The sequence below is a fragment of the Thermobia domestica genome, chromosome 2 (genome assembly GCF_964235325.1).
Source record: "Thermobia domestica chromosome 2, izTheDome1.hap1.1, whole genome shotgun sequence".
Classification (NCBI taxonomy): Eukaryota; Metazoa; Arthropoda; class Insecta; order Zygentoma; family Lepismatidae; genus Thermobia; species Thermobia domestica.
Window position 1 is genome coordinate 45,961,834 of NC_137455.1, and position 26,376 is coordinate 45,988,209.

General features: G+C 35.4%; 1 protein-coding gene across 3 annotated transcripts in view; it reads left to right on the plus strand.

Moving 5' to 3' along the window:
* Positions 1 to 26,376, plus strand: part of LOC145671603 (protein regulator of cytokinesis 1-like) — a 73,924-nt gene that overhangs the window by 25,431 nt on the left and 22,117 nt on the right. For all 3 annotated transcript variants that reach the window (XM_081740797.1, XM_081740801.1, XM_081740795.1), the window contains exons 5-12: positions 624 to 740; positions 4,542 to 4,697; positions 7,883 to 8,047; positions 9,819 to 10,045; positions 11,451 to 11,607; positions 12,802 to 12,960; positions 18,857 to 19,009; positions 21,314 to 21,418. In XM_081740797.1, coding sequence (XP_081596923.1) covers positions 624 to 740; positions 4,542 to 4,697; positions 7,883 to 8,047; positions 9,819 to 10,045; positions 11,451 to 11,607; positions 12,802 to 12,960; positions 18,857 to 19,009; positions 21,314 to 21,418 — 1,239 coding nt within the window. The remainder of the gene's footprint in view (positions 1 to 623; positions 741 to 4,541; positions 4,698 to 7,882; positions 8,048 to 9,818; positions 10,046 to 11,450; positions 11,608 to 12,801; positions 12,961 to 18,856; positions 19,010 to 21,313; positions 21,419 to 26,376) is intronic.

Sequence of the window (26,376 nt, forward strand, 5' to 3'; positions counted from 1 at the left end):
AAACCCCTTCCAGGAAAGATTCAGGGCTCTGCATACGGAAGAAGCGTCGAACAGCTTCTGTGACTTCAACATTGCCTCCAAAGCGACTGGAGTCATCCTGACATTTTCGTCTGTAGTGACCGTACATGTCCTTCCATGTCTCGGTGTGTTCATCACTTGCCGCTCCTCACTGAATTGGCGACACCATCTCCGCACCATTTGTTTTTCCACATCACATCGGACCCATAGACTTCCACGAGGCGGTTATGGATTTCTGCTTCCGATACACCATGTGCCTATTCAAAGCGGACAACAGCTCGCACTTCCTCCTTTTTACAAATTTTAAAACAAAGGAATTGTCAAAATTTGGGCTTCATAACTGTCTATGCTACAGAGCATTACGAAATAAATGGTCAGTATCTTCGAAATATTACGCATTACTCTATAATTAGACAACTTATTGTATGACGTCACACTACGGAAGTGAAATTATGCAGTGATTAACAACTCCTCAAAGCCTGTCCACTCTTTGATTGTTATAGACCCGAATTTCTATATTTGTTTAATGTCCTTTAATGTCCTCATATACTACAGTAGTTAATTTCTAAGTATTATATCCTAATAGTCATGATACGTACTTTCAGGAACAGCCTTTATTAAAGAAGCTAGCTTTGGAGCCTTACTATATAGCTAACACAGTACCAACTGAACAACAGCTTGAGCAATTCAGAGAATATTTGGTAAAGAAATTTCAAGAATTGGTAAGTAAATTTGGAGACGTAACGTTAGTTTTCGTGGAAGTGTCTTACTATTTTATTTTCTTGAACAGTAATTTTTAATATACTGTGGAATAACTTCTCGTAGTCAAATAAGAAGAAATAAAAATTAGACTTGCTGGTTAATAGAAAATAAAGGTTATTGCTGGCGGAATGTTTTGAACGAACTAGGCATTATGTTCTATTGTATAGTTATGTATCTTGTGGTTATTAGTAGTTAGTTTATGTAAACAAAGTAACGTTTTGTTCATAATAGTTTTCGGGTTGCAAATAAACCCAGATATTGAAGATTATAGAGTACATTACGTGGGTAACGAGTAAATCAATGAAGTGACAGACTGTGTTGTTGTCTTCAGTGGTTTAATAGAGGTAGTCTAGTTCTTTGAGCTGATTAAAACATATTCTTACGTTTCAGTTTTCTCTTAAGAAGATGCATTAATTTAGCCCAGATAAATAACGTTCTAACAATTACTAGAAGCTGTTTATCATGTAAGAAAACATTATGTACTAGCACATGGTTTTTAGAAGGTTAAAAACCACGAAAGGAAAATGATTTAGATCATACTCGCTTTGTTGATCGTAAAAGGAAATGTATATTTTAGCAGTCAGTTGCGTTTAAGGGTATCCATTATTTGAATCAGCCAGGTCAAAGAAACCAATATTTTGTATTATATATGTATATCAATTTAAAGGAAACACCTGGAGTTCGAAACACGTTAGATATCTGGGTTGGCAACGGTCAGGCTGTTGGTGGTTGTTAGGGCAAACTATTACGTGAGGAGCAGTAGAATAGTAATATGCAATTGAACTGAGCAGACGATGATAGAGTAAAATGAGCTGCTTCTGATTTCCAGACAGGACAAATTGTTGCTTGCTTATGTAATGCGTACCGTAAGGAAAGTGGTAAGTGTGTTGGGTATGTCGCGAGGGATAGTGTCCAAGGTGGTGATAGGCTAGAAAACTCTCAGCAAAACCACATCAGTGAAGAAAATCCAGGTACAGTGGTCGGAAGAAAATCCTCAGTGACAGGTCTCGCCGAGCATTAAAGCGAATTGTCACTCAGAACCGTCCTATGAAGGTGGCACAAGTGACAGTGGAATTAAACCAGTACCTCTCACAGCATGTGTGAGAGTCCGCCGCGAGTCACATGACAGATATACGGGATCGGATTGCACAAGCGAAATTATTTATAAGGGATCATAGCATGACGTCAGTGGTGCCGCGAACATATAACATGGACTACTTATGAATGGTGTGATATGGTCGAATGAATCAATGTTCACCTTATTTCACACCACGGACTGAGTTTGAGTGGTGGACTCCCAATGCCTCCGCCCAACCGTGAAACATGGTGGCGGTTCTGTGATGCTGTAGGCTTCATTATCCTGGTTTTCAATGGGTCGTGTGCTGACTTACCGGTCACGTCACCATTTTAGGGAGCATGTGCATCGTATGGTCCACATTATTTCCAAGCAAAGATTCCATATTCCTGGATGATAATGATGTCCATTCACACATCTAGATCTGTTGCGGCGTGATTTGAGGAACATAAAGATGAAATCAGACCCCATCTCTGGCCCGACCAATTCCTGTACTGGAACATAACTGAACTTCTGTGGTCCGTTTTGAAGACACGAATACGGCGCAGATTTCTGCCTTCATTGTATCATATAATTTGAATATGCATTGCACGCAAAGTGACGTAATATTCCACTTAACTACTATCCACGCCCTGTGTCTATTCCACGTCGCATCAGTGCTGTTCTGATGGCGAAAAGTATTCCAACGCCGTATTAATCTGATAAGTTAAACTTTTTTCAGATGGTGTTTCCGTTAAATTGATCAATATCTATCTATTTAGATGTATTTAATTCATTTTATTTCATTATAGTCAGCCATTCCACTGATGGATGGTCTCTTTGTATGTTCTCCACAACCCTCTATTCTTTTCCAGGTCACTCCACAGTGCTTCTTGATTTTCTCACCCCATGTTTTACAAGGACGTTTCCTAAGTCGTTTCTTGTCTCTTGGTATCCAGTCAGGAATTGCTTTGTTCATCGATCATTTCCTCTTACAATATGTCCAGACCACTACAACTTCAATGTCTTTTTTTCATAACATCTGCCATTGCGTTGATCTTTCTGATGATTCGTACCTACCTATGCCACTCTACCTATACGGCTATGCGTGGGACGTAAAGCTTAAAGATTTTTCGTTTCATCTTTCTGATGCATGTGATTCTTTTTCGTTCTTTGTAGTGATTCCTTACAACTTTCTGCTTCGTTGTGTAGTCTGCAGATGTTGAATATTTGGTTTTCTTAGCGTCTATGTATCCTACTTTTATGTAATTTTTCAAGCATAACTAAGTACCAAACTTTGATTTTAAAAAAGAAAAATGAAGTTTAAGCTTCGAAGATGCTGATCTATCAAATAGGGTTTTGTTATAGACTTCAGATTTTCGTCTATATACTGTAGGAGCGGATAGTGCATGCATGGTTTTGATACTGTTACTATTTTATACCATTTTACTTGCATGTTCCTTTACCTCAGTTAAAGGTAGATGCTTTATATTTACCTACGTATTCCTCTAACTTTTTATTAAACTGTTTTGGAAATTTTTATTTGAGTAATTTTGCTTTTAGACAAACATAATAAGAATAGAGACAATTACTATATACTGTTGTTGTGGGTTTCTTTTATGATGATGCTTAGTCATATAGACTTCAATTTACTAAACTTTTCCTCTAAACCCTTTCTTAAATATATTTCCTACCTAATTTTCCCTTCTCGAATTTTCGTGTGTATGATGGAAGGAGGGAGGTTGGGGAAGCACGCTAATAAAAAAAAAAAAGTTGTCAAAAGATCATTAACCGTCAACTGGTGTAGTGAATTTTTAGTGCATAGTGACGTGAGGACCGTGGGACCCCTTATTAATTAAATATAAAGACGAGCACAATTACTTTTGAAAGACAAACTTGTTTTAATTATACATTATTGCTACATGACATAACGTACCATATTAATAATAAAAAAATATAGCAATGTGCATGGATATAACATGCTAAAATCAGTCTGGTATAAGTTTTTTAATGTAAATAAAGATAGCTTTATATATGGCTACACTGACACGAATATGAAAATTATAGTAACCGAACTCCTCAAAATTAATGTCAATGGAAGGCAAGACATTAACATATTTGTGAAATTTTTGAAGTATATATTAGTTTTGCCAAATTTGTGAAGGTCTGTTCTACCTTACTTCTCATTGCATCACTTTCACTTTCTGAAACATCTAACACGTAATTAACTTTTTTCTATAAATTCAGAATGATACACATTCACAGTAGATGGGCCAGGTTTGTCAATCATATTATACAAGAAAAAAGTGAATAAAAAGTTTTCAAAATGTATAAAATACTAACACTGCCCTCGAACAAAGTAGTAACACAATTAGTGACGTGTGGTCCCTCGGACTCCACTAACTGCAAAGAAATGTAACAGTGACGCTTAGACATCCGAACTCTACAGCTGCTTGTAGCCAACTGCGAGCGAGAGGTACTAGGAGTCAATCGTATTAAAGGTCAATCGTCTGCTAGAGGAAAAAGAAAAAAAGTGTTCGGTGTCCGTGGGACCTCACATCACTAATTAAGGGTTAAGAATTAAAGGAATTACCAAGAAAGCTCATGGTGGTTTCTAAGATATTCACTAAGCGTTTTCTTTCGTCAATATTTCGTATGTTGTTTAAATGTTATGGTGTAGGATTTATCAAGTATCTTTATCTTCCAGAATGACATGGAAATTGAGTTTATGATGATAAAGAATGCGATAGTGGAGTTAATGGAGGATCTTGAACTTTCTCCCCGAACTGAATTGGAGAGGAAGATTACGATTGAGGATGACACTGAGTTCATTTTATCTCATGACAATATGTCTCAGTTAAAGGTAAGTATGCATATAGTAGCTTAATTTCTTTAGTGTATTTGTAACTTTCATGTAGGCAAATTGATGGCGCTCTACTTCAGCACACGTTTGACTTAATTTCCTACGAAGCAATATAATTTAATATGTTGATTCTTGAAACGATCGAAGAGCTACTTGAATCAAGATAGCAAAGCTTGAGAAGGTCACAAATAACATTGGTAGTCGATACGGTAAGCTTATCACTAGGACTCGGATTTATACAATCTAAAAACTGAAAATATTAAAATACTTATGTATTTATGCCCCCAAAGTGGCCAAACATGGCCTTAAAAACCGCCCAATTTCATATTACTAAAATATTTGACTTTATGCATTTCGAAACGATACTCAGTGATGCCAAGTTTTCTCAGGAAACAAAAAAGCACTGAACGTCAAATATCCCTCATACTCTAAAACTATCCCAACGCTCGATGTAATGATTATAAAAAATCTTGTAAGTGATGATTTCAGAGAGTAACCCGGAGGAAATTCTCCCGGGATTATATTTCAGATCTTGCTCAATGTGGATAAAAATATTTTCACCAATATGCAACAAAGAAACAGATATCACTGCAAAGAAGAAGGATGGATGCTAAGGTCTCAATTTTCTTTTCAAAGTAGTTGATGTAACGCAAAGTCAATAATCGTTAGCCCTGCATATTTGTACAATATTCCAAGTTCCAAATGCTTCTGAGTAATAATTGAAGCTCGCTTAAAATGTGATCAAAAATACGGTGCCCCCGCGTAGCGTGATTACTAACGCTTTTGTCTTTGGTGCGAGCGGTCCGGGGTTCGATTCCCGGTGGAAACACTCGGTCGAAAAAGTGTAAAAGCTTTTTCAGGCCAGTCATTCTAAGTAAGGTTTTCCTTAGTCCCACCAGGCAAATGCTTGGATGTTACTTAATATAGAGGTCCATGGCCACTTCCTTTCCTTTCCTCGGATAGTGTGATCGCAGAGAGACGTCATCTCTCATATGTGAAAAACTAACATGGTCATCGATGCCGGAATTCCAGAAATCGAATTCCTAATCCTAATGACCAAAAATACACTTTTATATCACTTCGGGCCTAAGTGTGACTTAAAGCTAAAATATGGTCCAAATGTGCATTTATATCACCAATAAAAACCGTATTTTCATGTTTAGAAGTCAGAGGTGTAATTATATTATATTATAGAAATATGCCAAAATATAAATAGAAATCCGTGCCGTATTTATCACTTGTTGTGTCGTGTTAGTCTTTTCAGAGGGATGTTTATTCCATGGTATGAACTTTCAGAAACTTAGTGCTAATCTTATTTATAATTTATTGCAGTTCTTTTAACAATAACTACTGCTACGTTGTTAAATAGTTGAGGTATCCAGATTTCCGAAGGTTCCCACATTCCGGAAAATCAGGGAATGTCGGAAATAAACCATGTCAGGGAAATCATGCATTTTGCGTAAAATGTCATGCAAAGTCGGGGACCGTAAATGTGCAAGTGTAACTTTTTTTTTTTTTTTTTTTTAATATAAAATTGTTTCCCTTCTATCAGTTGTACAGATTGACATGTAAAGAGGACCACAATAATATAGCATTCCCAGTGATGACTGATGCAGTGTTACTATTTTTTACTGAGGCAGTGAGATGCTATATGTGTGTGTGTGTATTTGTGTCTGAGACAAAGGAGGAAGGGGGGATAATTGATCATGTAAAGGCGGAAATCAAAGTATGACTTGTCATCTTCGTAAACATCGGTTTTAAGACAGAAAAACTACTGAAAGAATTGAAAGCTTCAGATAAAGAAAACCTAGCTGCCTAGGCTTGACTGTCGACGTGATCGTGGAAATAAAATTCTAAATAGGATTAGAGTACGAAGTGTAAGATAGGCTTTTGTATTCTGACTTGTGTAGCCTAGAGCTTGTCAGTAACTGTAGTAATAGTAACTGCAGTTCGATTTGTTAAAATCTTATAGTATACACCATATAAAAGGATTACACTTACGTTTTAATCACTTAAAATTCAATATATATTTCATTTTACTTACGAATTGCTTTACAATGATGGGATTCACGTCTTAATAATATAATATGGTATATTTTGATGAAATATATATATTATAAACAAATAGATGGTAACGAAAACTATCATCCTGGCAACCAGAACACTTGTCATGATAACCAGTAAACAAAACATTTTCCACCTAGCGATAGAAAAATAAACATTTATCAAGCAAGATTATTCATGACTTATCATTTCTTCTATTATGTAGACAGTGCCATGTGAAGTAGCACTTTTGTCCTGAATATTAAATAAAATAAACTCATAATTCAATACTATAAAATATGATTCTTTTATGCTTTGTAGTAAATAATCCAATAAAAATTACATTTGTAAAAAACAAAAAAAAAAATAAATAAATAAATAAAATAAACAACATTAAATACAGATTATACACGTTATCGTTGTAAGGTTAACATGTTAAAAGAACGATAAACACTTTTTGTCGATATTTTATAGCTAATACGTAGTATAAATGAAGTTCAATAGACTGGGAATATGAGCGAATCACACTTGAAAGTCATAAAGAAAATCTGTAGACTTGAAATCAAAATTAAAGGTATGGCTACGAAATTCTTCAAATTTTATGACAAAGGAGTTTGATAAATTAACATAAATTATTAGATGTTGCACAATTGTACAACTTACAAAGATTTCAAACTTGAGATGTCATGAGTATTATTAATGAGTCTATTTTTCAAATCCTCATGCTATTTTGAAAACTATACTTGGTCTGTCAACAGATAATATTAGTAAATAATATAAAATAAAGATAACTCTTTCCGATGCGTATTGTTTATTTCAAATGAAGTCTATGACTTCAACATCTTTACTCTTGAAGTGTTATTATTCCGAGCGCATGCATTTGAAAGTCTTTTATCCAGTTGCTGCCTAAATGCATTGTCAGGAAGAAGACTAGAAGTAAAGGAATTAAAATTATCGACATATAAATAAACAATATACACTAGAAAACAGTGGTTTTTATTTTATATTATTTTAATTACATGACTAAACAAGTGCGTATAAACAATTATGAACAGTGTGCAGATATTCTTTTATGCAATATTTTGTGAATTTTCTTATTTATTTATTTATTTTATTTTATTTATTTATTTATTTTTTTTCAGAGGTTACATCAAGACTTGTTGAACAAGCGCGATGAAAGAATTGATTATGTGATGCGCTTGAGGGAGAAGCTTAGTTTATTGTGGGATCGCCTTGAGGTCGATGGACCCACACGGGAAGCAGTCTTGGCGCAAAACCCTGGTCATAGTACTTCTACTGTCAAAGCTGTAAGTATAGTGTTAAAAGTAGATGCTCTTAAGCGTAGGTCACACTTAATACTGGTTTATTATTTAGTAGAAATAGGATATACCAGTGATTCTCAACATGGGCATTAACGGCTATCAAGAATGGATAGAGTATTTAGGGAGCATATGAGATTTCATAACCTGTTATACTTTTTCTCTTATTGGACGAAAGCCATTATGGATTTTATAAAAGTTTAAACTTTAGCCACTTTCAGGCATTTTTTTCTCAATGGAGCTTTTTACAATAGAACAATTTTATATTCTTTGATAAAATTAAATGTTATTCTGAGGGAAGAACGCACACTGAAAGTATTCGAGAAAAAAATCCTCAGACGAAATAAATATTCAGATCCAAGAGGAACGAGAATGAAGAATGGCGGAAATTTCACAACGAGGAACTGCACAATTTATACCATTTACCAAACATTATTAGGGTCATCGAATCTAGGAGGCTTAGGTGGGCAGCTCATGTAGCCAGAATAGAAGAAAGTAGGAACGCTTTCCAAGTTTTTACTGGAAATTCAATCGGGAAACTACCATTAGGAAGACCTAGGTGCAGATGGGAGGATAATATTAAGATTGATCTCCCAGAAATAGGAATTCAAAGTAGAAACTGGTGTCAGTTGGCTAAGGACACAAGTCAATGGAGAGTTTCTGTGAACGCGGCATTGAACTTTCGGGTTCCTTAGGCCAATAGAGTGAGTGAGTTGTGGCTCAGAAATACCGAAAAAGATTTTCCGACATCAGTCCGTGTGTTCGTTCTGATGTACACTCTCCTAGAGGTCATACCGTTCGAAGTATCTGAACCAAATTTTAAATTTCTTTTTGTCTTATTTTATTATTATTATTATTATTATTATTATTATTATTATTATTATTATTATTATTATTATAATTATTATTATAATTTTCTTCCTACTCTAAAAATAAGAATAGTTTACAGAAAGATGAAAATCAAAAATTTGTTTTTCTGGAAAACGTCTCTGATGACTTTCTTTATATTTCATTAACAACTCTTACTGAAGTCATTTTCCTGGAAAAAAAAATTAAGGGTAATTTACTCTTGCGGTAAGTTTTTTCGGACGATTTTCTTAAAAAGGTCTCAGACGGTTTCGTTCATAATTCGTAAGTAAATATTTCATTAATAACTTGACAGTATTGAAAAATTCATTTGTCCTGAAAAGTGCGAGGGGTAGGTTATTCTTGGGGGTGTATTTTTTCGGATTTTCTCAAACCACTGAGGCGATTTTGTTTACATTTCATAAGTATTTCATTAATAGGTATAATTTTGCGTAAATTACGAAAAAAAAATCACAAGGGGTAGTTTACTCTTGGGAGGAATTTCTTTTCAGATTTTCTCGAAAACGATTCAGGCGATTTTAGTCATATTTCATTAACATTCCTATAATGTTGTGTATAAATCACTTCATGAGAATTTCTACAAGGGTTAGTTTTACTTTTGGGGGTTAAGTTTTTAGTTTTGTAAAATACTGCTTATGTGATTATTTTATAAACAAATATTTCATTAATAAGACTGAGTTTTCCTAAAACAATTTTGTATTTCACAAATAATCCACTAATAACTGGAACATAACATGATTTAGTTCAACAAATTGGAGCGAGAAAGTCCAATGCAGTACCTTTTTTATCTCTTAATGTTCAGCTGTAAATGTATATGATGTATATTTAGCAATTAAATCTAAGTACGAAACTTATTTTACAGTTTTTTGTTTTTATTATTTATTCTTTCAAGCTACAAGATGAAATTGCTAGATGCAATGAACTGAAGCGCCAGAACATAAAGAAATTTGTACAGTCCATGAGAGATCAGTTGACTGATTATTGGACTCGCTTGTGTTATACGGAAGAACAGCGCATAGAAGAATTTCCAGTATTTAATTCTGAAGCGTACAGTGAAGATCTGGTAGAGCTTCATGAATCGGAACTGGCAAAACTTAAAGCAAAATATGAAGAGAACAGGTAAGTAACTAACTATATATATAAAATTAAGCTGTTGCAAAATACTTTTTATAACGCTTGATAGGTGAATCTATACATGAAAACAAGCGGTATGATGAATTTTTACAGGATATGATACCTTACCGAATCCAAGATGAATGGGAACGTGCGCAAGGGAATCTCCAAAAGGAGAGGATTTCTGAATATCCTGAAAATGAAAGTAGTAATTCCTTGCGCTCAATCCTACTCCATCTTGGGTTTTGGCATTTTTGAGAACGAAAGGTATCATATTCTGTAAAATTTACCACATGACTTTCTCTGATGTGTTGGTATCTGCGTTATGACGACCCGAAATTAATTTTTCCTATGTTTCGGCGGCTCATAACTAGAAAGACACACTCTGCATAATTTTTGTGCATAGACTTTGACTTGTTTTCATGCATAAATTCCCTTTAAAGTGTTGTAAACTGTGTATTTTGCAACAAGAATAAAGGAATTTGAGTGAAAATAAAAAAATGAATTACCAGAAACTATGAAATGAAATTGTTTAACGTCCCACTTTTATGCCCTTAGGCTAAAGGAGGATGGTTAACGAAACTGAATGATTATGAATTAAAATTTTTCTTGTTCTTACCGGGAATCGAACCTGGGATCACATGTAACAAAGGCACACACTAGTCACTAGACCAGCTGGAAGGGCAACAGAAAATAGTTCATTATATTCTGGTAATTCATTGTGTATGTAAAATGAATAATCATAAGAACTAGTGAAACTCTTCATCATAGCAGGGGGAAGAAGTAGGAAGGGAAAAAAATTAAAGAATAAAGTAAAAACCAAGAAGCGTTCAGTTGTGGGAGACATGTTAGAATGCAGGTCTTTTCAGGTAGAACTCTCAGATGGTACAGGTTTCAGGCAGAAAGAAAATCATGGTCTTTTCTAGTGGTTATTTTTTCTGTAGAGCACCAAGGTTCGACGTTCGGTAGGACTCTTGATACATCGGGGATCGATACAGTTCCTACAATTTTTAAATTTAGTGGAAGAAATGGTCGGGGAAATAACATTTCACGAAGAAGCGTAACTCCCAAAATCAAGATATGGTAATAGTATGTTTTCTTTTTTTAATTAATTTATTTATTTATTGGACTTAGTGTCCGAGGCTATGAGACTTGGACCTATAATTTAATGAAATCCGAATCACCGGGAATCGAACTCGGGTCATCAAGTACTGTATTAATTCTGAAAAAGACAGGATCCTTTGAGGTGTAAATTGGCTTTCTGAAAGATGAATACGACAAACCTTTAGCTGAAGACCGTGAAACATGGAAGCTTCTCAGTTGCTTCAAGTGTCCTGCCAACAGTGGCAGATTACCTATAACGATCATGACGATGAATCATTATTCATGAGCCTTTTTTCTTTTTTTAAAGGAATATATACAAGCTAATAGAAGAGCGCGAAGCATTATTTAAACAATTCTTGGAACTGGAAGAAAGAACGTACGATACGGAGAGAGCGCAGGATAGATACAACAATAGAGGTGGAAAGTTACTAAAGGAAGAAAAGGAAAGAAAGAAGATTCAAAAGGTAAGAGGCATTGCCTTAACTTTGACATGAGTTTAGTGTAAATTGGTGTCTTAATCCTTCGTAGTGTGTATTATACAGTATCTTTCTAATTCTGTTTAATGTAGTTCGTGATTTTTTTTTTTTTTTTTTTTTTTTTTTTTTTTTTTTTTTAGCCTCGTTAATAATAATAATAAAAAAGAGCAGGACCATCCATCTCAGCAAATTCATTTGTTCTTCGTCTTTTTGGAATCCCTTCTTGTCTGCAAAACTTTAGTTTTTGTTTTACATCTTTATGGAACATCGAGATTAGGAAGGATGGGATACTATTAACAGTGGCTTTTAAACATCACCAGATCTGGTTCAGTTGCATGATGGTTTGTGCACCAACCAAAATTACTCACAGCATGGACTACCGGTATTTACAGGGCATTCCATTGACCCCACTTTAAAACGGTAAATAACGTCTAACTAATAGTTTGTTCTCATTCTTTCCGCATTTTGTTTCCTTTGATCGCTTAGAGTACCATATATTGATAATATAGAAATCAAATATAATTTGTTGTAGGTTTATTTTCATATGGTAGGCCATGCAATTCTTGCTCGTAATTAACCTTTTTTTCCACGGACTTTTTTATCCATAACCGGAGGTTGGATTGCGGCAAATGAAGTTGTGTATTATTTTTGCAGTCTTGTATCAGAAGAGGGGAAAGGGGGGGGGGGGGTTCTGCTATATAGAGCGCTCACCACTGATACAAGAGTTGGTGGTTTGGTGAGAATCGATCCGGTTTTGCGATTGACAGCAGCGTGTCTGTGGATTTTCTCCGGATTCTCTTTTTCTCCTACTCTTTTCATTTCATTCCACTATTTTATGATGATTCGTTTGCATTATCTTTCTTCAGCTTAATAGCTAGAACGTTCAAGATATCAGTGTCGGTCTTTTTGGTGTAGGTATCGAGAAATGTGTGTTTAAATTCTATTGAATATGATAGTATTTAAACTTGCAAATGCATTTCGAATCACCAAATGCACAGCGATCAGTATTTTGCGGTCACTGTGCGTCCTCATGTGTATTGAATTTGTGTTAAATGAAGTTAATTTGTGTGCAGAAAGAGAGTGTGTGTGTGTGTGTGTGTGTGTGTGGGTGGGTGGGTGGGTGTGTGTGTGTGCTGGCCATCCCGCTTTGTCCGCTTTACATAAGATATTCTGTATTTGTAGCAACTGCCGACCATTGAGAAGGAGGTGCAGTCTCTGATCCAGAAGTACGAGGAAAGGACTAATACTCCGTTTTTGGTGTATGGAAGGAGATACAAAGACCAGATAGCACTGCAGTGGCGGGAACATGAGGAGAAGAAGCACAAAATGCAGATGAGTAGGGTATGAGCTGTACTATTCGTTCTTTTTAAAAACTTAAAATCTCTAGTAAAGTGCTTGTACGTTTTTTGAACTGTGGTACGTTTAAAACACTTGTTTTATTCGTTATTTAGTTTTTATTTTTAGCAGACTACTTTAAATATTTTCATCATTTTGATGGCTGGACCGAAAGAAAATCGAGAAATAAACCTACTGGAAAATGATAGTGGAAAGATGCATTGCCGTTTTCAGCTACCGAAGTCCCGTTTGTCAAATACTAATTCGATTCATTATGAGTGGCCCCGCGTAGCGTAGTAGCTAACACTCTCGCCTTCGGTGCGAGCGGTCCCGGGTTCGATTCCCGGTGGGTCGAACGACTCGGTCGAAAAAGTGTAAAAAGCTTTTTCAGACCAGCCATCTTGAATGAGGTTTACCTGGGTTTTCCTTATTTCCACCAGGCAAATGCCGAAGTGGCACCTAACATAGGTCTCAGGCCGCTTCCTTCCTTCCCTTTCCCCGGATAGTGTGCTCGCCGAGGGACGTCATCCCTTAAACGTGACGGGCTAACATGGCCATAGATGTCGAAAGCCAAGAAATCTAAAATCTATTCATTATGAAAGCCAAGGTTGGTTAAACAATGAATAGAATCTAATAATAATAAACAGAATAAAGAAGCGACTAAAGATTAATGTCAAATGTACTTTCCAGATGAAATAACCCAAGTCGGACTATTTACATGAGCCAGATCATCACTTGATGAGCAGCACTTCAGCAGCTACGGAAGAAAAGTTGTTTTTGCATTGATCTTTTCATGCAGTCATTCCTCTTTAGTATTTTTCTTTCAGCCGCCATTACTAAGTTCTGAGGGAGAGCCAAAACTATATGCAAGGATTGTGTAGAAAATAAAATAATTTGTAAAGGTGTGGGTATCATGATTGTCTTGATCAACTTGTACGAAGATTACTAAATCCAGGCGTAAAATATTCCCCTTTTGATCGAAAATTCACTGCACAGAGAGATCAATGGTTAAAAGGAAATCTGTTCCATTTAAATGTAACTGGGGCATACGTTTTAAGTGGCCGAATATCTTTCGAAAACAGTGTTAAAAATTCAGCTCAAACGTATGATTGGATAGAGAGATTCATATTAATGGTCATACCGTCTTGAAGTATTGTAACACAACGATTGTGTGAAATTTAATTAATGCAAGATTCTTATGGTTACTTTTTCAAAAATAAAATAAATTTAGAGTACATTTTGAAAAAGAAAAGTTCATTAAGTTGTACGAGAGTAAAAATAAAAATAAATAAATGAGATAGTTCAGCTGATTCTTTAAAAAAAAAAAAAAAAAAAAAGTATAACAAGCTTACAAGAGGAATTGCGCTAATGAAGATTACGGAGATAACAGACATACAAAACCCAAACCACTTGGCACATTTGTGCGCTTAAACCTGCTCCAGCGCCATCCGCGAGCGAGCGACTGAACTACGTCCAGCCTAGCGCGAGCACGTGGTCGCGCGCTGCGACGCCCTGTCCCTAACAGGCGCATCAGGAACTTTCTAGACCAAGTGGCCGTCACATCTTATTTTTACATGACTCCCCAGTTTGCCTCACGATACTGGGAGGACGCCGAAAACTGGGAAGGAGTGCGTTACTACTTTACAAGATGTGCCAGATATACTCATCATTTAGCTGTATTACACTCTACGAGAAATGTTCCGCAATTCTTTTGAGAACCTTTAATAAATGTATTTAATTTTATATCCAACTGTTAACAACTTCTTGTTTACCTCTCCTAAGTAAGGTAGTTACTTATTTTTTACTAACTTCATTGTCATTAGTTTTGCAGTTTCTTCTAAACAATGCTTACGTTAAAAGTAGATTTTTCTCGTTATTTACTCGTAACAAATATTTTCATTTTCGAATTGTAATTGTTACTATAGGCTAATTGTAATTCTTACTTCCAGCGCAAATTTGCTAGTTTGAAAAGAGTTGAAGTCGGGAACGCTAATTATCTAACCAGGATATTGGCCCCTTAATTGTTTATTTAATTTTTACAGCGCTGGTCGAAGCTGCCTGGATTTTCCCTGCTTTGGAATTGTAACAGGTTTGAAAAGTGTTGCTAAAATATTTGGAAATAAAATGGGTGTTGGTTCTTGGTGTGGAGGCAAAAATAACCAGTGATGTTTGGATGGTAATTCTCATTAACTTAAACAGGAGTCTTTGCATTCATGGAGATCTATCGGTGCAGGTGGAGGGTGGTTTTGCAGGAGTGGACTGGGCATTCATTGGTGGTTAAGATTTTGCAGGGGATTCTGGTTAATTGGTGTTAAAATTACATATAATATTGACAGATAAATTTACTACCTTTAAATAAATTTATGCGTATGTTACGTGTATTGTGTTAATTGTAACTCTTAAACGAGATATGGTGATGATTTTTAAAAATGAGGATTTTAAAAAGAAAAATCTAATAAAAACGATCAAACTGGCAAATGGAGAAAGTTTTACAATTCAATATGAACTTTCCAGTGTGTTTTAATCATCAAGAAACACCGAGAATAAGATCTAAGACGGGCAGGAATAGGTTGCTCACTTGTAAAAATACACTTGGTTTGTATAAATTTCGACTTACGAGTGTGAACTGTCTTATCTTGGTTCGAAGTTCTGTTTTTTCTCAGACTTTTTCAGTGCTATCTGACATTTCTACTGATCACATCTAAAAGTCGCTAAACTAAACGTATGGGTTAAAGATCGTCCCATCTTTTGTTACTTTTACGTTTCTCAAATGATTGCATCTTGGGAAACATGTATTCACACTTTATAGGATTCGCTGACTTCAATTCCTTTGTTCTTTCTGTGAATAAAAATGAAATGAAACTTCAAGTAATCACTTTCCACAACTAAAACGAAATTAGCTTCTTGGAAAACGTTGGGTAGCAATTAAATTGCACTTTTTTCCAAGAAGCAGATTTTGTTTTAGTTGTGAATCTTGTTTTCCGGCCGAGTTAATTTTAGCTGGAGGCGAAAAATTGTGGAACAAGATACACAAACTCATTCTCCTTATCTGGGCCAAATACTCGAAAAAAAGTGGGAATACAATACCCCGGTACATCAACTATTTATTGATTTTAGAAAGGCGTACGACTCGGTTAGGAGAGAAACATTATACAACGTTCTTACAGAACTTGGAATACCGAGAAAGCTAATTAGATTAATTAAGATATGTTTAAATGAATCCCAAAGTAAAGTCCGGCTAGGAAAATTTTTATCCACGAGTTTTCATGTCGAAAATGGCCTGAAACAAGGAGATGCGTTGTCGCCATTATTATTTAACTTCGTTCTGGAATACGCTATAAGGAAAATAAAAGATAGCAACCAGGGCCTAGAGTTGAACGGTATTCACCAGGTTATGGCATATGCTGACGATGTAAATTTAATAGGGGATGATAGGAGAACAATAGAAAGAAATGCAGAGATTTTATTAAACGCTTGCAGGGACATGGGTTTAGAAGTAAATGCAGAGAAAACTAAATACATGGAAGTGCGTCGGGACCGGAATACAGCAAATTATGGATGCGTTAAAATATTAAATACTTTTGATAAAGTGGATAGTTTCAAATATCTAGGATCAGTATTAACAGAGGAAAATCATATTCACGAAGAAATTAAATGTCGACTAAAAGCAGGGAATTCGTGTTACTATTCGGTTCAAAATCTCTTGTTGTCGCGAATTCTGTCTAGGAATTTGAAGCTTAAAATATATAAAACGATAATCATGCCTGTTGTTCTGTATGGCTGCGAAACATGGTCACTTACTCTGGAGGGAAGAACATAGATTGAAAGTATTTGAGAACAAGATCCTGAGACGAATATTCGGACCTAAGAGGAACGGGAATGGGGAATGGTGGAAACTTCATAACGAGGAACTACATAATTTATACGGTTTACCCAACATTGTTAGGGTCGTCAAGTCTAGGAGGCTTAGGTGGGCGGGTCATGTAGCTAGAATGGAAGAAAGTAGAAACGCTTTCAAAGTCTTGAATGGAAGACCAATCGGAAAACGACCATTAGGAAGACCTAGGCGCAGATGGGAGGACAATATTAAGATGGATCTCGCAGAGATTGGAATACAAAGTAGAAACTGGATGCAGTTAGCTAAGGATAGAAGTCAGTGGAAAGCTTTTGTGAACTCGGCATTGAACCTCCGGGTTCCATAGGCCATAGAGTGAGTGTGAGTGTGAATCTTGTTAACAGTGAACTGGAGTTTCATTCCATTTTTACACACAGAAAGAAAAAAAGGGTTACAATGTATGATAATCCTATAAACTTTACATCACACGTTTCCCAAGAAACAAATTTTATTGTTTGAAGAAGCAAGATTATAACTTTTTCTCTTAGAAGGGTCGGACATTAACGTGTGTGTTCATTTTCTCAATTTTGTAGATGTGATCGATAGAACTGTCGGAGAATACTAAAACAGTCTGAAAGAAAAACAAAAATTCGTGGTGAAAGTTAAGACTTCATATTTGAGTTATGTATCTTACAATACGTATCAGTAATTATTCTACTCAGCAAGCCTGTGAAGAAAGAAACTAACTTCGGGTATATCAAGGAGGTAGAAATATAATATAAAGTATATTTTTAGGGTACCAAATCACCACTGGGTTCTATGCTATGGTTGCTCAGTGGTAGAGCGTTCACCTGTGTTGTATGGGGTCCCTGGTTCGAACCCACCACCTGCCAAGTGAACTTTGGACAAATACTGTGTGAGTGGGTTTTCTCGGGGTTCTTCCGTTTCCTCCCACGTCCTGCATTCCACCATTATCATCCATTTAGTCATAACCGCTTTTCTATTATATTCTTTCTTCGAAACGACATAAAACCAATGTAACTAAAGTGCAATGATGTTGCTGCTGATTTACTCCTTACTGACATTTACTGACACTTGGAATTACCACTTGGTACACTGGCAGAGGAAGAATGTCTGTCGGTAAACATGAAAGTGCATACTTTGACAGAAAAGGCCCCATAACTTCATGATGCCCATTTTCGCAAAAACGGGACCAAATTTGAAACTTGCCACGAAACTCACCGAATCGAGTCAACTTGTATTCGAAATTTAGGTTTTCCAGGGTAAGAAACCCAGTGATCTCCATTAGAATGCTTTACCACTCACCTGGAAGTAGATGTTCATATTCCCTATGACGTAAACAGCGTAGTGAAGATTGGTATCCGCCGTTAAACTTGTCACTAAATTCACCGAATCACGTACTTTTTTCATATGTAAGTTTTTGACATCAAGAAACCCAATGGTCAGCATGCCTTACCACTCACCTGGAACTGTATAATTACATAGGGACTCTGACTTCATCAGCTGTAACATTTCGTGAAAAATTTATCATGAAACTTGGCATGAAATTCACCAAATTGCATAAACTTTTTCAATCTTCGATACATTGGAGTAAAGCGTCACTAACCGGTCATATTTTTAAGTGGAAGGTTACTAGAAGTAAGAGGAAGCAGAGAATAGAATCAATGGCAGAGCTTTTATTTCTTGGTTTTATATTTTTCTGAAGCTATAAGTAATCTCACTTCGCTTATTTGGAAGCTTAGTGTACATTTATATAAGAACTTTGTCAAATCCGATGAGCGAGAGAAAAGATAGTGATACTAATCATAGATTTAAGAGCTGAAGTTTCTGCGACTATTTTATTTTAGCAAGTGTGCAGTATTTGTCTGCAATTTGTGTAACCGAGTGAGTACTAATCTTGTCTTTTGCACACGTTTTGAGTCTTACCGAAAACTCCATCTGCCTTAGATTATAGTGAACAGTAGTGCATTGAGAAACTAAAATGTTCAAATTCATTCTTTGGAAAAGAATATACTCTATACTTGATTTTTTTTTCTATTTTTGCAGAAAATTGCACGAACTAAAGAAATTGAGGAAGAATCTCGATTGGGTGCAAAGCCTAATGTAACGAAGCGAAAACTTCCTCGTGGTGGTATTACTCCGGTTACGCCAAAACTGAGAAGATTAGGTCCAAACGAAACTGATGCAACCAGGAAGCAGGTACGTAATTACTGAACTTCTAAAATAACTTGAAGAATAAGACTGTTATAGTTAGGTCTTGATTTATTAAATATATCGGTTTGTATTATAGTGTAAACCACTTGACGAGCAATCTTGTCAATAAACTTAAAAGGTGCTTATTTTGCTCCTTTAAATAATTAGTCCGTTTATACTTACACTATTCATAATAATTTGGAGGAAGGTGTCTTGTTTTACTTTATCTTTTAAAAGTTCATTTATTGATAAATAAAGGTGAGGAAAGCAAAGTCAAATTTGGATATTGAACGCACAGGACAAATTCATAATTTCCACTCGATAAAATCATATACGAAGGATAGTCAGAGTTCCCGGAATTTCGTTATAATTGTTTATTACCATATTATAGGTACACTCATGTCCAAAATGATTGTCGCATATCTATAATTGTCTTCGTGTAAGAATATAATTTGATAATGACTTTGCAGGGTACTTTTAATACTGATACTGTGTATATAATCGGGAAATGTATATTTGTGGTAAATTTCATAGGAAAAGAATTATAAATACGAAAATTAGAATGAGTAAAACAAAATGTTGCTAAATGAACAAGAAATTATGTTCGTTTTATTGTTCTTACCGCTCTATTGACATGAAATTTGCCACATACATGTCTTTGCCGATTATACACATACTAACATTATACGAAATACCGGGCAAATTCGTGAACAAATTATATTCCTACAACAACATATTTATGGACATGCGACAATAATTTTGGACATTCACTTAATCGCCTTCAAAATAGGCTCCTTAAGAACACAGACTTGTTCCACCGTTCCTGCCATTGGTGGAAACAACGCTGAAAGCCCTGTTGTAGTTTGTTCCGAAGTTCAGCCTTTGTGTTGGTTTCTGTCTTCTACGGTAGCAAAAGTTACCTTTGAGGCCCTTTTTGATCTTGGGGAAGAGCCAGAAATACGCTGGTGCTCAATCCGGTGAGGAGGGAGCTGGTAAAGGAGGCCGAGTTTCTGCGAGCCGATTTGCCACCGTAGAAAACACTCAAACCAACAGGATGTCTTGAACTTCAGAACATACCAAAATAGGACTTCGACGGAACAAGTGCAGGTGTTCTCAAGGAGCCTATTTTGAAGGCGATTAAGTGAATGTGTACCTATATTGCGGTAACAAGTACAGTTGCAAAATTGTACTTCTTAATCTGGCAGATATAAGACCAGGATAATTGTCAAAGAACTCATTAAATAATTCGTACTGCACAGATCCGTAACGACATGGTATCCCCTCCACGCTCTCAGAAAATGCCCAGACTATCGGACGGGCTGAAGTAGTGAATTGCCGGATTATACAGTTTACTGTATCTTAATTATTGATTACCTATATTCAGTGCGAGTGATGATAAACCTACACACTGTTATTTATTAGTACAGTGAAACCTCTGAATAACGGACACCAATGGGACGTAAATATTTGTCCGTTACAGAGAGGTTACAGAAATTTAATTTCTCACAACGGTAATTGTATGCAGTAATATACAGTAAAAATATAGTATGTATGAGAGTAAATACGTAAAATTCAATGTGAAAATACTCTATTTAGTACTATTTGAATTACTTGGAGGGATGAAGGAGAAATTCATTTCTGTTTAATAATATTATTGCTGAGGGATGTGTTAATATATTCGTATACCGCAACCGGCTAAACTCTTTAGTTTACCGAAAAAGGTATGCTTTTTTTTCCACAAGGGTAATAAGACTCATTAGGAAATGTCCTCTGAGAATCCTCAATACGGTTTCGGAAGAAACATGTGCGTGGGGAGAAGGGGCTAAATTTGTTAGGGAAGGGAAGATCTTTCGCATAGAATTCTTGGCCATACGACTGACCCTGCATGAGTGTTATTGCTTATTGAAGGTTATCTAGGAGTTCCACCAGAAAGCAGTTTATTGTGGACAGAAAAAAAATAATTTCAAGTTCAGGTTGAAGCTATTCTGTTTGATAATTCACCAGGTCTAGACCCAGATAGATACACTTGTGAGAAAAAGACTTTCCTGTCTACTGTAGTATATTGCAGAGCCGAGAATAATTCCTGTCCGTTATGAAGAGGTAATTGAAACGTTTGGGGGGGAAGGGGGGGAAGGACTGTCCGCGTCCGTATCTGAGTGTGTCCGTAAAAGGAGGGTTTTGTTCCGTAAGAGAACATATATTTTTGCGGGGCAAAAAAAAATGTCCGTATTATAGAGGTGTCCGTTAAGGGAGGTTTCACTGTATATATTCTTGACGTTCTTATTTTTATTTATTTTTCTCAACTTTTAGATAACTATGACATCCAGTAGATTGCGTCCTCTGGGAACCAGAAACGAGAATTTGCCTGTTCCATTCAGTCCGTCAAGTTCGGTGGCATCATACACGGATTTCACGGTAAGTGATTCACAGTTCATATATTCTAATGCCTTTTTAATATCTTGCAGACTTAACTAGAAATCAAAAGGAAATTGTAGCACTAGAAAAAAGCTTTTTTGTTTTAGTCTGTAGACTGGATGAATGTTCGTCCAATTGAGGTACCAACGGTACGGCCTGGTAAACAGGCGGAAAACGAGTATTTATTTATTTATTTATTTAGAAAAACAACACAACAGGCTTAATGCCTAGCTATAGTGTCGTATAATACATACATAGTATGAGGACCTTCCTGTTCATGCTTAGCTTTCTGTGTCCCGTACTGGTGTTCAATGTAAATAACAACTAGTTTGAACCAGTCTAAATCATAAGTTACCTTAATTGATTGCTCCTGTAAATAATTTCCAGCAGGAGGCTGATTAGTTGATTGAGAAATAAAAAAAAGCATAGAAAATACAAATGTGATTTTGTCGCTGGATAGTTCAGTTAGGTAGGTAGGGTTCTTCGGTTGCCTGAAGAAACAGAAGATAAGGATTTGTCCTTGGAATTCCGGTGGACCAGCATATACAGTGTGTCTCAAAAGTCCCCTGACATAGGACAACTCTGTTATCAGTTACAACAAAATGTAAGAGGGAAAACCGTCTCGAAATATGTTGTTTTCAATCTGAAGTGAAGGATTTTTTTTTTTTTAATCGGACGAGCGGTTTGGGCTGTACACTATGCGCTCAATGTTAAATGAAAGTGCAACGTTGCCATTAATAGAGGGGCGGGGTGGGAGGTGGATAAATTTTGTAAGAGTATGGTGAATGAAGGCAGTTTGAAATGAGGGCTGGCTATCGACACGTTAATGTAAAAGACAGTAACTTCATTCACTTATGTTGTGGGTTCAGATAAATGGCAACATTGCATTTTCATTTAACATTGGGCTCATAAAGAGCGTACAGCCCAAGCGGCTCCTCAGATTTAAAAAAAATCCTTCATTTTAGATTGAAAACATCATATTAGAAGACTGCTTTCCCCCTTAATTTTATTGTAAACTCTGATAATAAGTTACCCTAGTAGACTTTTAAAATATCCTGTATATTTAAAATGTTGGTATATTTTTGAAGTTTTGACAGCTGGGTTTTTCCATGTGGATTGTGGGGGGAAAATAGCATTGTGAATGAATAGATTTTGTGAAAGTTAGACTTCAATGAACATGAGAAAGTCAGGAACTTGTAAAACGAATGAACATATTACATACAGTAATTTGTATTAAAAATCGTACAAAACTAATTTTAATTTGAAAATTCTTAGTGGCCATCATGTATATATATTGATCAATCGATAGATATTTCAGTATTTTGCGATATTTTGATATTTTCTATTTGGTTAGCAAATTTTATTCTTATGTTTAATGTTGCCCAAGACAGATCGAGTGATGTTATAACTAAACAGCATTTTTACTAGCTTGCTGGATTCTTTATGCTTCCAAGCGACAATAGGAGTGAAAGAAAAAAAAAAATGTTGAAAAGAACCTAATTCAAATTTCAACGTATTCACACTTTTCGTGACCTTTACCTGCTGAGAAAATGATGACTGGCCTGATATACACTCACTTGCCTGAGACCATACTGTTCAACATTCCCGAGATACATTTTAAACAAGGTTTTCAGTAAATTCTCCAGGGGACGGGATCGAATTTTCTTGCTATTCTAAACAATCAGAAAAGTTTAGTGACATTTTTTTTAAAATGTAAAGTTCTATCTGCTTTAACAATTTTGTCTATATTTCATTAATAATCCTGTAGTATGATACAAACCATTTTTCTAGGAAATATTCAAAATGCTCTTGAGAGAAATTTTTGTGCACGCTTTTCTCAAAAATTACGCAGGCGATTTTTCATATTTCATTAACAATTCTACGGTATTGTCACAAGTCATTTTGGTGGAAAAAGTTCAAAGAAGGTAGTTTACTCGTGATGGTGATTCTGGCGATTTTACTTACATTTTATAAACAAATATTTCATTAAATTTACAATATGGTGAAGTAATTTCTCGTTTTAAAAATCTAAAAGGGGCAATACTGTTGAACTGACTTAACTTTTTCTGGGCAAATTTATCAAATAGAACTCAGGCAGTTTTGGTTATATTTCATAAATACTTCATTAACAACCCTAGTATGACATACGTCACTTATTATGAACAAATACCCTTAAGGATGAGTTCACTGTCGATGATTTTTCTTCGGACCTAGTACTCTGAGAAAATCTATTATGATTTTGTTCATATTTCATAATAGATATTGCAATAGCAGCCACGTATTCAGAAATTTTTATTGGAGGGAACTCCAGAGCCGAAAGATTAGAAGGGATCCATACCAGTTTAAACCTTAGTGAGTGCACTTGTTGTACAGACAAAACACAAGTGTATTATTTTAACAAGAAACGATGATTTGGGGGTACGGACCCGGTGAAGCCCCGATGGCTGTGCGTGCTTTTAAGGAATCTGTTTTTGTGTATGCACTCACTTTCTAAGTATTATCAGATGCAGATGCAGAAAAAGAAACAGATTCACCCAAAAAGATAAAGCGAGGTATAATGATGCTTTTCTGTTTTTCTAACAGCAATATTTGGTCATCATTGGACGTAGACAAAATTAATCAGTTGGCAGAGCAAAGGGAGTGATAAGAGGATTTTGCCATTTAAGAAAGAAAGCAAGTAATACCCTTCGTATACTTTTAAGTAAATTGATATGTGCAATAAAACGATCAACATATAAATAGCTATGTTGGGAGTGTCGATGTTTATCGCAGATACTGGGCGAGCGCACAGAACAAGATCTCCTGCAGTGTATTCAACGCTTTTTCAAAGTAGGAATTTAGCTATTATAAGACGTTCCTAGCCGTCTACACAAAACAGCTTATAAGATCCCTCATGGCTATATGGTTAGTGTAAATGATTTTGACCTAGGAGCCTCGGGTTCGATTTCCGGGGGGAGCTCATGGGTTCAAATTCCACGTTAAGAGCCTGACAGACTAAAAATAATACAAAATTTACCATTTTTCTTTTGCTTGTTTTTCACAAGTGAAATGATATAATGAAATGCAACTTACCACAATCATAGTTGTTATTCCACAACAAAAAGTATGAGCATGAATTTTCAGTTTTGCCATCTATAGAAATTACAGTATTGTCAGTATAACATTTCCACCAAAATCTAAGTTAAGGCAGTGACTAGAGGAACGAACTCAACTGCATTTGATTACGTATCATGTTGTTTTGGTTTCCTGTGAACTACTTTTTAAATAATAGTTGTATTTAGTTTGTAATAAATAGTTTTAACATGTGGTTCGGAAAATGAGACCTGAGAGAAATCTTGAAGCTCCACTTCATTTGATTTTTGTTATTTAGACTTCTCGAAGTATAAACTCTGAAAGCAGAGGAAAAAGTATGGTGGTCGTGAGAGGAAAAAAAAAGTCGAATTCGAGATTTCAACGAATTTACACGTTTCATAGCCCATAGATACCTAAAAAGTGATTTTTGACGTCTGTTCTTCCGTTGTTGATGTACACTCACCTAGAGGCCATACCATTCAACGTATCTCAACCAAATTTTAAGGATTTTATGTGGTTCTTTGGGGAGTGGGGGTCGAATTGGTTTCCTACCCATAAAAATAGTAGTAGTTTACTTAAGGATAAAAATCAAAAATGCTCTAATAATTTTCTTTATATTTCATAGATCAATTTTCCAAAAATAACTTCATCATGTGGTGTAAGTGATTTCTGTGGAAAAAATTGAAAACTGGTAGTTTATTCTTGGGATGAGTTTTCTTTCGGAGATTTTCTCAAAAACTACTCAGGCGATTTTGTTCATATTTCATTAGTTATCTGACAATATGACATAACTCATTTGTCCTGAAAAGGGAGACCCGGGTTCGATTCCCGGCGGGAGCTCATGTGGTTCGGATTCCACGTTAATCAGTAGGTCCACGTCTCATATAGCCTCGTTGCTGAACGGGACGTTAAACTCAAAATCAACTCAACTCATTTGTCCTGAAAAATCTACGAGAGGTAGTTTATTCTTGGGAGATCTAAGATTTTCTCAAACAACTGCTGATTTTGTTCGTATTTCACAAATATTTAATATCTTGATAACTAGAGTAACCCAAAAGCATAATAGCAATTTACACATATGGTTGGTACCTTGAACATGATTGTGGTTATTTAAGGGTCCAGAAGAAACTAATTCTAAAAGCATAATTTTAGAAAATAAAGCATAATTTAAAATATATAGCAATTCTGTTTAACTGCAAGTTTAACATACTATATTAAAATTTTTAAAACCAATATTTACAAGGCAAAATCATTGAGAACATAACAATGCAACAATGAAAAGCTAATTTTTATTTCTGTAAACTTTTCGGTGTAATCCTTTGATGTGGAGAAAAAGAAGGAAATGAAGAAAACTTTCCGCCAACAACGAAGTACACAAGAACTCCACACTATATTGTCATGTGTACCTCTTGAACTTGAGCACTTCCTGTATTGGTGATATATTTTACTTTCCCTCTAACGCGTGCCCAAGTGAAACAAAAACTGATTCGAGTAAAGCATATCTCTTTACAATGCATTAAGTAGAAATTTCATTAAATATGAAAGAAACTGGTTGCATAAAATATTAATAAATCAAAATATTTAGAATATTTAATGTATAGTAAATATTTTATATTATACACGATTAATATAAAACAATGGCTGAAATTAACAATAAAGCATAATTCCACAAAAAATAAAGCATAATGTGGGTTGCTCTACTGATAAAATTGCTTAACTCATTTGCCCTTAAAATGTACAAGAGGTAGTTTATTCTTAGGGTGTTTTTTCGCACGATTTTCGAAAAAAAAAAAAAAACTACTCATGCCTTTTGTTCATATTTCACAAATAAATATTTCATGAATAACTGTAATATTGTGTAAATTATTCCTTACGAAAAAAAAATC